This window comes from Rattus norvegicus, chromosome 10, assembly GCF_036323735.1.
Source record: "Rattus norvegicus strain BN/NHsdMcwi chromosome 10, GRCr8, whole genome shotgun sequence".
NCBI lineage: Eukaryota > Metazoa > Chordata > Mammalia > Rodentia > Muridae > Rattus > Rattus norvegicus.
In genome coordinates, this window is record NC_086028.1 from 92,210,142 (window position 1) to 92,224,392 (window position 14,251).

The window sequence follows — 14,251 nt, forward strand, 5'->3', positions numbered from 1 at the left end:
AGCTAAATCCCCAGCCCCCCAGTTGTCTTTTAAATTTGTTTTTGTATGTATTTGTGTGTGTATTTGTGCTTGTATGCACCCCACATTCACACAGGTGCTTGAAGAGGCCAGAAGGTGTCAGATCTCCTGAGTGAGCCTCCTGACGTGGACGGTGGGAACTGAACCAGGTCCTCTGTAAAGCGCTCTAATCGTCTGCACAGCCAGGCTGTGTGAGGAAGACTGGGACTATAGGGCGCCTCTCAGTGACTGGTGGGACAGAGTAGTCAGACTCTTCGGTGGCAGGAGGTTGACTTGCCAGGGAGAATCTGAAGTACTCATACACATAACGGTAAACGTTCGAAGTCCCTTACAGAGGATGTATTGTCACGAACAGAGAAGCAACTGTGCTGTGTGTTTTTGAGTGTGCCCAGTGTGTCACAGGGGATCAAACCCAGGGCCCGGGGCATGCTATTCAATCACTCTACCTCTGAGGTAAAAGCCCAGCCTAGGATGATTATTGAGAAAACCATGTACCAGGTTACATGTTATTCTGCCCATAGATTTCAGTATTGAGAAAGAGAACTAGGTCCTGACAGGCAGGAACAGGCTTTACTAGGAACTGACCTATCACCAAAGGGCGTGCGAGTTAGCCTGTGGCTGAGGCTGCATGCAACTCCGGCACTAGGGAAAGGGAAATCTGTCTCCTTGGGAACTCCTGAAGATCTCTGCTTGACAAGTGGCCTGAGCAAGTAGATGGTCTATTTTTAGTTCCTTTCTGTTCCCCTTCAATTCCTTTCTGTTCCCCAGAGGATCCTTTCATACTGTTCAGTGGCAAAGCATCTGTAGTTGGGGTTTACAGTATTTATAAAAACACAAGAATGTATGCGTGCAAAAGTCCACGTTTTCTGTTCCAAAAGCATGTCATATCAGTACCGTTCCCTTTCTGCCACTACGGAAGGGAAGTTGAAAAGAAAACAAGAACAAAAATACAAAGACCAGAGCAGAGGACCAGGGTGTAGCTCAGGGGCAGACTGCTTGCTTAGCAGGGCACGATGTGTACAAACCAGGTGTGGTGGCAGAGGCCATGATCCCTACTCTGAGAGGCAGGAAAGTCACAAGGTGGAGACTGGGCTAGGCAGGCCTAACAGCTGGTAAGCGCTTGTCGGGCAAACAAGAACTATTGACTGAGATCCCCAGCTCCCACTGAAAGCCAGGCTCTGTGCAGTAACCTGTAATCTTAGCATCAGGAAAGCAAACCAAAGTTCCTTGGGATTCCCTGGGGCGCGCGCGCGCACGCACGCACACACACATACATACACACACACACACACACACGCACATACATACACACACACACACGCACTCACACTCGTACACACACACACATACACACACACACGCACTCACACTCGTACACACACATGTATGTATGCCTGCATCTCTGTATTTACATACATAATGTGTACCTGTATTTGGGTATTTATACCTACCCTATCAGGATTTGCATTTTCTTTTGTTTGTTTTTTCTTTCTTTCTTTAAAATATTATTTATATAATGTATGTGAGTACACTGTCGCTGTCTTCAGACGCACCACAAGAGGGCATCAGATCTCATTACAGATGGTTGTGAGTCACCATGTGGTTGTTGGAAATTGAACTCAGGACCTCTGGAAGAGCAGTCAGTGCTCTTAACCGCTGAGCCATCTCTCCGGTCCTGTTTTGTCTTTTTTTTTTTTGGTTCTTTTTTTTCGGAGCTGGGGACCGAACCCAGGGCCTTGCGCTTCCTAGGTAAGCGCTCTACCACTGAGCTAAATCCCCAGCCCCCTGTTTTGTCTTTTTAAGACAGGGTTTCTCTGTGTAGCCCTGGCTGCCCTGGAACTCACTCTAAACCAGACTGGCCTCAAACTCAGAGAGATCGACCTGTGCCTCTCCCCACTCCCTAACCCTCTCCTCGTGCTGGGATTAAAGGTGCAGGACCCTATGCCTGGCTAGATTTGTGTTAACAGACCATATCAAAAGGATAATAAGGGGGCTGGAGAGATGGCTCAGTGGTTAAGAGCACTGACTGCTCTTCCAGAGGTCCTGAGTTCAATTCCCAGCAACCACATGGTGGCTCACAACCATCTGTAATAAAGTCTTAAAATTTAAAAAAAAAAAAAAAAAAGGATAATAAAACAATGAATCGAAGAAAGAACCAAAAGTGTCTACTGTATAAATACAAAAGGCCAAAACCGTATTAACATAAGGTAATGAACTAACAGAGACTGTCCATTAGAGTGCGGAGGCCTATGCCTTCCCAGCTGACGCCAGGTACTTGACCAGGAAGTCTCTCAGCCTGGATATGTGCATCATCTCCTTCATCGTGGTGTCTCGGCTTCGAAGCTGGATCAGCCCACTTTCCAAGGTGGTTTCAGTGATTAGAACCGTGAAGAGGATACTCATCTCATCGTACCTGAGAGAACAGTTAAATGAAATACAGACATCAGCTCCTCATCTCACCGGGCGCCCCAGAGCCCAAGTCACTCTCACCTCGGTCAGGTGGTCCTTTACACAGGGACCGACATTATGCCCTAGCCCCGCTCCCATTTCTAAAGCAAACTCAAAGTGAGGGCTTGGACTTACCATGTTGGCTAAAAGTCAGAAGAAAGACTAAAATTTAAGGCACCTGAGGGGACTACAGATGAATTCCTTGATGACCTCAGTGCTTGGAATTTGGCTTTAATGATAGGAAAATATCTGCAGACTAAAAGTCTCTTAAAATAAACCACATTAAAATAAGGATTTGGTGTACAACAGATCATAATCCTGCTTTCCAAATCTGACTAAACATGAATTTTTTTTTTCTTTTCTATTTTTCGGAGCTGGGGACCGAACCCAGGGCCTTGCGCTTGCTAGGCAAGCGCTCTACCACTGAGCTAAATCCCCAACCCCTAAACATGAATTTTTAAACGGTTACTTCTTTTCATTTTATGCACGCGAACACACAGATTGTGTACCATGCATGTGCCTGGTGCTTGTGGAGGCCAGAAGAGGGCATTGGATCCCTGGAACTGGAGCTAAGGAACAGCCAAGAGCTGCCACGTGAGTGCAGTAACCAAATGTGCATCCTCTGGTAGAGCAGCCAGTGCTCCTAACTACTGAGCCATCTTTCCAGCCCCAAACATTCAAGTTTTAAAATCTAGGCACAGTGGATTATATGCCTATGATCCCAACACTCAGAAAGGCAGGACGATCAAAGTCCAAGGTAATCCTCAGCTACATAGTTCAAGGCTAGTCCAGGGCAAAGATGAGATGCATAGAGAGGGTATGATCCTTATGCTCACAGATAAGCACTAGGGAAGCAGGACAGTTAAACACCCATGCCAATCCTGACTCCCTCAGTCGTTCTCCCAGACCCTTATCTAGAGCACTGTTTCTAAGTCAGCAGAATCCATCTTTATGGGAGAAGCATATGTACTCTGTAAAGAGTTACAATGTAAATACTTCTTAAGCTTTGTTGTACACAAGGGGGTCTCCAAGGCAACGCCAATGTTACAGCTTCGGTTCAACCTTCTGGGCTCCTCCAAAGGGCGTCACTTTTCCAGCTCTACCCTCTGAAGTACTCTAAACTCAGGTTGATCCACCCCACTGCTGCTGCTGTTCTTGGTGATCATCCCATGGTACTGGCATCTACAATACACTGGGGTCTTCCGCTGCAACTAGGCTTCTCCAATAGCCTCTCATAGGCTCTTGGGCCAGGTCCGCACAATTCAAGTCACTATCAGTAACAAAGTCTTCCATATTCCTATTCCAATAGCCCATTAAACCCCATTTAAAGCATCCCACCGCTTTCCAAATCCAAAGTCCCCAAATCCACATTCTTCCAAACAAAAGTATGGTCAGGCCTATCACAGCAATTCCCCAGTTCCTGGTACTAACTTCTGTCTTAGTCAATGTTCTATTGCTGTGAACAGACACCATGACCAAGGCAAGTCTTATAAAGGACAACATTTAATTGAGGCTGGCTTACAGGTTCCTAAGAGGTTCAGTCCATTACCATCAAGGTGGGAACATGGCAGCATCCAGGCAGACACGGTACAGGAGAAGATGAGAGTTCTACACCTTCATCTAAGGCTGCTAGCAAAATACTGACTTCCAGGCAGCTAGGGTGAAGGTCTTAAGCCCACACCCACAGTGACACACCTACTCCAACAAGGCTACACCTCCTAATAGTGCCACTCCCCGGGCCAAGCATATTCTAACCACCACAATGGATTTCCTTCTATTTTATTTGCCTGCATATATGTACACCACCTGTGTGCCTGGTACCCACAGAAGCCAGGAGGAGGCCTGGAACTACAGTTACAGATGTCTGTGAGGTCCGTGTGGGTGCTGAGAACCAAATCCAGGCTCTCTACAACAGCAGCGAGAGTTCTCCAATGCTGAGGTATCTCTCACTAATCATTTACTATTTGTCTGGATTTATGTTTTACGGGGGTGTGTGTGTGTGTGTGTGTGTGTGTGTGTGTGCGCACGTGCCTCCCTTATGTGTGCAGAGGACAGAAGAGGATGCTGAACCCCTGAGGGGCCGCAGTTCTAAGTGATTATGAGTTGCCTAACATGAATGCTGGGAACCAAACTTGGGCCCTCTGAAGAGCAGCAAGCACTCAAACAGTAAGTCTCTCTCCAGCCCCAGTGTTCAGATCATATTTAGAAGAAATCTGTTTCTATCTGTATAGTGAAACATGTAACCAAAGGAAACAATGGGAAGAAAGGCAAGTCTTACTTTGAATAGAGTTGCTCTAATGAGGACTGTGCAGTTTCCAAATAACCAGGCCACACAGCAATCCCATTTTCTAGTAACTCATTGAGTAGCCCTTGGCAAACCTGGAGGGCACAAAAGAGATTTCAAATATGAAGGGAAAATGCTTGCGAAACTGTAAGCCCCTTGTAAACTGGTTATACAATGTTATAGTTTATACACTGAACACTTTATGGTTGGTTATACAATGTTACAGTTTATACACTGAACACTCTATGGTTATACAGTGTAATAGTTTACATTTGCTAAACTGCATGTTGCCTCTGAAAATAAAGATATTAAACAATGCCAACTGAGTACTGACTGCAAATCTTCCAAGAAACAGTTTTATACCAACGTTCAGAACACAAACCAGAAAACAAAAACCCTATGGTTGGAAGCACTCATGTTGGCTGTAGAGGCCCTGGGTGGGACAGGTGGGGGTTTGATTTCCACATCAGGAAAAGGAAGAACAGCCTGAGAAACCCCAGCAGGGCATTGCAAAAGTCAGCTACACAAACTGCTTCCGGACAGCTTCTCAGCATGGTGGCAAGATGGCTCAGTGGAGAAGGGCAGATACTGAAGGACCCACAGGATAGAAGACAAAAATCAACGCCTAAGCTGTCCTCTGACGTCCAAACCGCACGCGAGCACACACAGCTGTAAGAAGTCATGGCAACCCACCTGTCGGAGTTCCACGGTTGGGCCTTTCCCCACATCTAGAGCCACCTTAATAGGGGCTAAACAAGGGTGAAGTTTAAGCACCTGAGGCAATTAAGAGACAAGAAGGAGGAAAGCACAGTTAATGTGTAAGAATAAAAACAGACAAAACAAACAAAAACCCTAACTTTAATTTTCTGAGTCTGTGTGAAACAGCAAAAGCACCTTTCTCTGGAGGCTCTTCTTCCTCGAAAAGGAGTTCTCTGTGAACTGGAAGGAATCGTAGAGGTAAGCCAGCGTGCCCAGGTCTAGGTCCCCATTTACAGACAGAACGGAAGGAACCACGTTTTTCCGCCCATCTCGACCCTTCAATGGAAGACAACAAAATAAAGTACCATTTAGCAGAACGTTTTATTTTTTGTGTTTTGAAACAGGGTCTGTGTAGCTGTGTCTGTCCTTGAACTCCACCTGAGAGTTCCACCAGCCGCTGCCTCTCAAGTGCTGGGATTAAAAGCATGTGCCACTAGGACTGGCTAGCAGAACTCTTTCTTAGAAAAGTTACAGAGTTTAGACTGATGCAATCACAGATTCATTTTATAAAGCAACTACTCCATGACAGGACTATGCTGAGCACTGGGCTCAAAAATAACACCGTCTTATGTTCTCAAGGGAGTTCGGTCACTGGAAAATGTCCAACCTAGCAGCGCTACTCGGAGAGGGTGAGCGGACTCCCCTGGAGTGGAGCCAGACCTCAGAACTTTTTCAATGCTTCCAGGGAGAAGCCTGCTATTTAGAAAGGGAACATTTGTTTTGTTGTTGCTGCTGTTTTCATTTTTCTTCTTTTTATTTTAATATTTATTTATTGTATATTATAATACACTGTGGCTGTCTTCTGACTCACCAGAAGAGGGCATCAGATCCCATTACAGATGGTTGTGAGCCACCATGTGGTTGCTGGGAATTGAACTCAGGACCTCTGGAAGAGCAGACAGTGCTCTTACCCACTGAGCCATCTCTCCAGCCCCCCGTTTTCGTTTTTTGAGACAGGGTTTCCCCATGTAGCTCTGGCTGTCCTGGAGCTTGCTCTGTGGACCAGGCTGGCCTCGAACTCAGAGATCCACCTGGCTATTACCCCACCCTCCCATCCTGCCATCTGGGATCAATGGCAGGCGAGCGCCACCACTGCCGGGCTAGAACAGGAATGTTTAAATAGTTCCCTTACTATTTGTGTGTGTGTGTGTGTGTGTGTGTGTGTGTGTGTGTGTGTGTGTGTGTGTGTGTGTGTTTTAATGGTGGGGAGGGGTTTACAGTGCATCTGCTGTCACAGAACCATCTGTTATTCATTTCACCTCGCAGGCTCCAGGAACTGAACTCAGTTAAGCTCCATAGCAAGTGCTTTTTACCAGCCAAGCCTTGTCAAAAACCCTGTTTTATTTTTTAAGCCAGTGTCACCCTGAAATCTCCTGTGTCAATCTCAGGTGTTCTGACATTGAAGGCACGAACACTTGACTGGTTCCCGGATTTACGTCCACCAAGATAGGATGAATGGAGACATGGCTCAGGGGTTAAGAGAATTTGTTCTTGCAGAGGACCTGGGCTCTAGTCCGAGCGCTCACATGGTGGGGTAACTCCTGTCCAGGGGATGGATCTGAAGGCCTCTTGTGTACTATGTGCATATAGGCCACAGAGATACGTGTAGGTAAAACACCCACACACACATAATAAAATAAATTAAAAAATAAATGGATGTACACTGGAGAGACCTATCAGACGCCATCTTAACCACGAGATAAAAGATAACACACTAACACCCAGTGGTGTTCCCTAATGTGCCTGGGGAAGGGCACACCTGCTTTGTCCCATTCCTGGCATGGCACACACGTGAAAATCGTGAAACTTCAGGAAGAACTGCTCAAAGTAACTAGCTTCTTCACAAGTGTCAGGGACATAAGACTAGGAAAGGTAAAAGAAACGTTTCATCTGGAGAAGAGAGACAGGACAGGCCTGAGAGCACGGTGCTCTGGGCTGGAACCTGGGCCTGGGAGGCCTATTCCTCGGATATTCAATTACATCTCCTGGGCTTTGTGTGGGAGGGATGAGCACAGTGGGTCACTGTTAATTTCCTGGCTTTGATGGCGGCAGTCATAGTTACGTAGTTGGGCACTGCCTAAAAAAAATGTACGTTAAGGTTAGGGGTTCCTGGGGCTGGGGATTTAGCTCAGTGGTAGAGCGCTTGCCTAGGAAGCGCAAGGCCCTGGGTTCGGTCCCCAGCTCCGAAAAAAAGAACCAAAAAAAAAAAAAAAAAGGTTAGGGGTTCCTAGGACACCCCACAATTCTCCTTCAGTGGCTCGGACCACAGAGAATCTGGGTAGGGAACACCGGGGAGCTCAGGGTGACACGCACCTGTATCGCAGACACATCTCCAGGATACACGTTTAGGAGTTCTTGCTCTCCTAGATCCCACAGGGTCTCCAGTGGCTCCTTCCCCCAGGGAAAGCTGTAGTAGAGCCTGCATCCCTTACGACCCGATCCATCCTGACAGTCGACGCTGCTGAAGTTAGAGGGACTCACAGCAAACTGCAAAACAGAGCGTCTTGTCGGTTTAGTGAGTTGTTCATTTACTTTTCTCCAACCCCCTCCACCCCTCCCCCAGCAGGCGGTCTCTCTCTATGCAGTCCTAGGGCTTGGGTTGGTCAAAGATCCACCTGCTTCTGCTCTCTGAGTGCTGGGATTCACCCACTTTGAATGCCACAGTTACTCTGAGAATTAAGGTTGCCTGAGTGAGACTTTTATCCGGCAACAGGTTGGAAGTCCCGGACATACAGGCTCGGGTACGGTCTCAGCGCTCAGCACATCTGCCCCAGAACACTGATAGCCACTGGAACAATAAGCACCACCCAAAGGACTCTGTTTCTATCGGCTATTACAAGTACAGCACACACAGCAGCGTGAGAGTGGGACGTTCAGGAGCAGAGTGCTTGCCCAACACATTCAAGGCTATTTCATACCCAGGAACTCGATGAACCGCAAACAGACGAACTGGCGGACTGGAGATTCTCACCTTTAATCCTGTCCAAACTAAGAGGATTGCCATGAGCTACTCTAGGTCAGACTGTGCTGAAAGGGAATTCCAGGCCGGCTGGGGTTAGAAGGACACTTTGTCTCAAAAAGCCAAAATCAGGGCCACTGAGATGGTTTAGTAAGAGTACTCGCTGCTAAGCCCTGAATATCCGAGTTGGAGCCTAGAACCCACATAGTGGAAATAACTCCCTCAAGTTGCCCTCTGGCCTCCACACATTTGCCATGGCGTTCCTGTCGGGCTCAGCTCCACCCACCCCTCCGATGCAGTTAACATCTATTTTTTTTAATGATTTATTTTTGCCAGGTGGTGGTGGTACATGCTCTAATCCTAGCACTGGAGAGGCAGGCAGGTCTCTGTAAATTCAAAGCCTGGTCTACAAAGTGAGTTCAAGGACAACCAGGCCTAGAGAAAACCCCTGGGGGGTGGGTGGGGGGGCGCTGTAATTTTGTGCTATATGTTTACAGATACCCTCAGAGGCCAGAAGAGGGAGTCAGATCCCTTGGAGCTGGAGTTACAGGCAGTGGTAAGCTGCCAAACTTGGGTGCTGGGTGCCAGCCTCTTGCCCTGGAAGACCATCTCTCTGGCTACACAATACTTTTTTTTTTTTTTTTAAAGGAAACTAAAACTAAAACACAAAAACCATAGTTAAATCAAGTTCTATTTATAAGCCTGGTGTGGTGGAGCATGTCTGTAAGCTCAGTACTTAGGAGGCTTAAGCAAGGGAATCCCCAAACTGCAGCTCTCTTCACAATCCCAGAGCTCAGACACGCAGCAAGTTCAAGGTCATCCGAGACTACATAGCCAGGGCTACAGGAGGGCCTGCTTCAAAACCTAAAACCAAAATAAGAGCTCAATTATTAACTATTGAGATTATTCCTGGAGTACCTTTCTCCACCACAGAAGCCGATGGCGCAACCAGAAATCAAGCCACTGGCTCGAAGTCCTTGTGGGAGTAAACCACACCAACGAAGCTTCTGTCTTTTCGCCAACTCTTTATTAAAAAAAAAAAAAAAAAAAAAAGGAAAGTTAATGGTGATTATATAATGTAACACAAAGTGGAAATGAGGAGGACTTGACTATTTAAGTACCAAACCGGGTTATCTGTCACATTGTACCTTGTAACACTGTTGGGTATCTCCTTAGGGTTCAAAACAGGATGGAAACACACTCCAATCTGAGCAAGGCCGTAAGGTAGCTTTCTGTTTACCAGATCCAGGCAGTGAACATAGTGCTCTAAGGCACCTGCCAAGAAACAAACCAATCATCGCATAAACCTATTCCATACAGGGAAACCACCGGTGAACTCTGCGCCCAGCACTTGGCATCCTGGCAGTCAGAGGCTGAGGCCAGAGGACTCTGACACTTGGAAGCAAGCCTGGGCTCCATAGTGATTTCGAGGTCACCTTGAGATGAAGAAATCCCGTTTCGAAAGCAGAAACAAAAGAACAGTCCATTATCTTCAGAGGGGGAAAAAAAAAAGCCAGGTGTTGGGGCAACACACCTCTAATCCCAGCACTTTCAAGAGTTCCAGGCCATCCTCAGTTACACTGTGGGTCTGAGGTCAGTTTCTAAGGCAGGAGACCCTGTCTCAAATACCCAAACCAGGAAAACCCCAATCCCAAACCACTAAAGGGTACTGGATGCTCTTCACCTAGATTTGTTAATTAGTATTTTGTCATGTTTTAATTCCCTCATTCACTCTAAACACTTACTATACTCCCTAGAAAACATTCTCTATAATCCTAACATATGCCTGGTGTATTTTTTATTTTAATCCTCACTCAAAACCAGTTTTTATTTTCCTGGCTCATAAGTAAGATTCATGGCCTTGAGTTTTGATTATGCATCTTCAATCTTTCCATCAAGAATACTTCCTTAAGGGGCTGGGGATTTAGCTCAGTGGTAGAGCGCTTACCTAGGAAGCGCAAGGCCCTGGGTTCGGTCCCCAGCTCCGAAAAAAAAAGAACCAAAAAAAAAAAAAGAATACTTCCTTAAACCTGGACCGATGGTTCAGTTGGTTGGAGCAGCTGCTGCTAGACCTGAGTTCTACCCCCAGGATCCACATGGTAGGAGAGAATTAACTTGTTACCCATACTGAGCTCAAAATCTCATTTTCAGTCTGCAACTTTGAAGGAGATTTCATCTAAACAACCGGAAAAGTAAAAACGGCTGATGTTTGATGGTAAGTGAGAAGGCCGTTTAATGTAATCAATACCAAGAATACAAAATAAAATATACTACCATCTAATCGCATTTGTCACCAGTTTGCTTTACTTCATTGAGGACGTATTTAAAGGTTATATACTAATTTTCACAACTTTGGATTTGTAGGGTATTGCAAGTTATCCCGGAGATGAGCTGCCATCAACAGGAAGTCTTGTAAAAAATGTCAGTGGTAGCTGGGCCTGGTGTCCGAATCCCAGCACTCAGAAGGCAGAGGCAGGCAGATCTCTTAAGAGTTCGAAGCTAGCCTGGTCTACACTGAGCTCCAGGACAGCCAGGACTATACAAACAAACCCTGTCTCAAAAAACAAGTCAGTGTGGTTTTTTTTGTTCATTTTTATTTATTTTTAGAATTTCTGTATCATGTTATATTTGACTTTAAAGATGTGTACCTCGGGGGCTGGAGAGATGGCTCAGAGGTTAAGAGCACTGGCTGCTCTTCCAGAGGTCCTGAGTTCAATTTCCAGCAACCACATGGTGGCTCATAACCATCTGTAATGGGATCCGATGCCCTCTTCTGGTGTGTCTGAAGACAGCTATAGTGAACTTACATGAAATTTAAAAAAAAAAAAAAAATGTGTACCTCATCTTCTAAGCTAACAAATTACCTCCCCCTCCCCCTCAAAGAGCTGAGTACATAATTGTATATAAAACTGGAGTAGAGGAAATCTTTGAAAATGCTTCAGTATCAAAGTTTCAAGCAAGTGACTGGATTAAGGTTCTATTATTGTTCTATTAAGGTTCTATTAAGGTTCAACTATTGTTTTAGGTTTGCTCGTCAAACTGAATGCTTTACCCATTTCCTCAGGAAAGATGCCACGGACCTTCGCCTGAAGGTGGATCACTGTGATATTTAAAAAAAAAAAAAAAAAAGTAACCTGGTCATTTCTTTGCCAGGAAGCCTAGGGCCGCTGCTGTCTCCAAACTCCTGCACGACTGCCTTTCCACCCCAAATCTGCTCAGAAGTACGAAACGCGAAGAGCCATACCGTGAAGAAGAGTCTCCCGTAGTTTCCCAGAAGTTTTTAATAAGTTCTCAAGAAATGCCACTAGCTGTTCCTTACTCAGCTCTTTGTCTTGCAAGATTTCGCGTATACATTCTGGAGAAACTAACCTGAAGGCACTGTCCCGGGGCTGAGAAGAGCCCGGCTCGTGGTGGAGGGAGTCCACCGCGAAGACCTGCTCCCTGAACACCACCATAGAGGACCACCATTGTGAGGCTAGGTTCTTTCGTAACTCTACACCCAAAGGTCCAAAGCCTGAGTGGCATCCGCTCAGGAGAGCAGCCGTGCTGAGCTGCTGTGGCGTTCCGCTGAGAAAGTGCCTCCTCCGGCAGAGGTCTACCAGCGCCTCGCGGGCCAATGCATGCTCGGGGTCCGTAGGCTGCTGCGTCCCATCTGTGGGACCCGCATATCCGGACAGCCAGCACCTGCAGGCCCTGCGGCAGGCCCTGGCCACGCCACCCGAGTGCATCGCTTCCGGACTCGGGAACACCGGCGCCTCACGTGGGAAGCCGTCTCTATCCTAAACCAGCACCAAAAGCCTAGGGCGCAGGCGCGGCGGAAATGAACGCGCCGCAGACCACGCCCCCGGAAGAGCATCACCCGCTGCTGGGCCGCAGCCGCCTTGGGCGTATCCCGGCCTCCGCGGCTGGCGCCAGCGTTTGTGGTTGTTTACTACCTTGGGGATTTTCCGTTTGGTAACTCCACCTGCCTCACATTCACTTGTTAGCTTTTACCACCATCCTGTTACTATGGAATTAGCATGTTTTTTGGAGATGCGAAAACAAAAACACGCCTTGTCAAAATTGTCCTGGATGGCGATGAGGTGAGGCTAAAGCGTGTGTTCAGTCTCCAAGGGAAAAATGCATTCACCTCAACTTTTCTGTATTTAAAATCTTTTAGTGTAAACAGGAAATTCCCTAATGCAGGTCAACACTGCCACCGGAGACCTCCACTTCACTTCCTCCTGGGTATGGCTGGTCAGACAGGGTGTGGTTTTGGTTTAAGTCTTAAATGGTTTCCCGGGACTTGATAACCACTTCCTTAAAGCAGAATATTTCTCTTAAAAAGATCAGTAAAAATCTAGTAGAAAGCAGGCAATACTTGACTAGGGCAAAGGGGTTGGTTTGTTTTTATAAACTTAAGTGTAACATCTTAGCCAATGTAAGGAAGGTCAAGCTAATGATTAGGGAGGTGCCGGACCGTTCCTTTACCCTTTAGTCCGAACACTGAGAAGGGTAACTTCAAGGCCAACCTGGCCTATGTATCAAATTCCAAGATAGCCGGATGGGGGAAGGTGAGGGTGGTGGTGCAAAAACCCAGGTAAGAGGCCTCTACGCAAATAAATGAATGAAGAGAATGGGGAGAAAAATCACATTTATTAGTTAAGACGACCACAGGCTGGACACAACACATGCTAAAAAGTGGACTGTCTTTTAAAACTTCAAAGGTATTTTTTTCCAAGCCCCACAATCATTTCCATAATTATTTACAAAATAAAAGGTCCACATTAAGACATTGAACAGTAAAATATGTAATAAATGCTCCAATCTACACCTATACTTAAAAATCATGAATTTGACTAGCCATGCCATTGAAAACCACTCGAGTACTAGAAGATGAACCAGTTTTCAATGTTATCAGCCCTGGAAAACACGCCCAGCTCCCACCCCCAGCACATTCTAATTTGTTTTAACATTTTATAAATAAGGCATTAACAATAAAGCCCATTTAAAAAAAAAATTAAACGAACTTCCTTTAAGACTTTTGTTCTGGGCAAAACCACAGTTTTCTGGGAAGACATTTAGACCTCCTTCTAGCTATTCTGAAATAAAGCTGTTAGTTGGTGAACTTACGTAAATCTAAAGCTTTCCCATCCTTCTAGCTGTAAGCCCATGTTGAACCTAACCTGAAAAACTCCTTACTGTGCTTTTGGGTATGTTGCCTGACTAATGGTTAATTTGGAGGTTTCCTTCCTTGTGACTACCCTACAGTTTCAAGACATTCCTGACTTCCAGAAATGGCTATAAGCACTCTGGCAAGTCTGCTAGGACTAGAAATACAAGGTAACCTGCACTAAGGACACAGTGCACAGCTCTTGGGCTAACAGTCTTTCAGCTTTGTGCATTTTGGCAGTTGACAATAAAGCCAAGAGATGGAATAAATTTGATAAAGCAAAATGTCCACTTAAAACTTCTGCAAGAGTCACCATGTTACTTATATACAGTTCCTGTCCTGTAGCTCACTCTTAAGGAAAATAGGCTATTAAACGACTTACTTCCCTGATACTGAAAACTACTGACAAAGCTTCTTATGCAATTAATCTAGAATTATAAAATCCATTGTTTCTAAATTCTTCCCATACAAAGGGCCTTCTGAGTTCCTCTCCTAAACCAAGGAATGGGAAGTAGTCAACTTTAGTTGTGTAAAAATAAACACCAAAACAAAAATCCCCCCAAAAACATACTATCTAAGCCAAGTTTTACATGACATTATATATGTAAAATAAAGTACAATTTCCACTTAA

At 45.8% G+C, this 14,251-nt stretch overlaps 1 protein-coding gene across 3 annotated transcripts; it reads right to left on the reverse strand.

Annotated features, from left to right (window-relative positions):
• Positions 1-2,161: 2,161 nt before the first annotated feature.
• On the reverse strand, positions 2,162-12,708 carry Polg2 (DNA polymerase gamma 2, accessory subunit). Of its 3 annotated transcripts, NM_001107060.1 has the most exons (8): positions 11,713-12,585; positions 9,617-9,743; positions 9,387-9,492; positions 7,823-7,996; positions 5,645-5,785; positions 5,444-5,524; positions 4,745-4,845; positions 2,163-2,431 (listed from the first exon to the last, which is right to left on the reverse strand). In NM_001107060.1, the coding sequence occupies exons 1-8, from the start codon at positions 12,194-12,196 to the stop codon at positions 2,266-2,268; spliced, it is 1,380 nt and encodes a 459-aa protein (NP_001100530.1). In that variant the 5' UTR covers positions 12,197-12,585; the 3' UTR covers positions 2,163-2,265. The 3 variants fall into 3 exon arrangements, with proteins under 3 accessions (XP_063125281.1, NP_001100530.1, XP_063125282.1); XM_063269211.1 differs by lacking the exon at positions 9,617-9,743 and having other exon boundaries at positions 2,162-2,431; positions 11,838-12,708; XM_063269212.1 differs by lacking the exons at positions 2,163-2,431; positions 4,745-4,845; positions 5,444-5,524; ... (1 more) ...; positions 7,823-7,996; positions 9,387-9,492 and adding an exon at positions 11,117-11,270 and having other exon boundaries at positions 11,713-12,708.
• Between the last annotated feature and the right edge of the window lie 1,543 nt (positions 12,709-14,251).

Coding starts and splice junctions, on each gene's coding strand:
- Polg2 (NM_001107060.1), bottom strand. CDS start 12,196: ATGCACTCGGGTGGCGTGGCCAGGGCCTGCCGCAGGGCCTGCAGGTGC. Junction 7,997..9,386: donor GGCTTCTGTGGTGGAGAAAG/GTACTCCAGGAA, acceptor TCTGTTTTGCAG/TTTGCTGTGAGTCCCTCTAA. Junction 2,432..4,744: donor TTAGAGCAACTCTATTCAAA/GTAAGACTTGCC, acceptor CTGTTCTCTCAG/GTACGATGAGATGAGTATCC.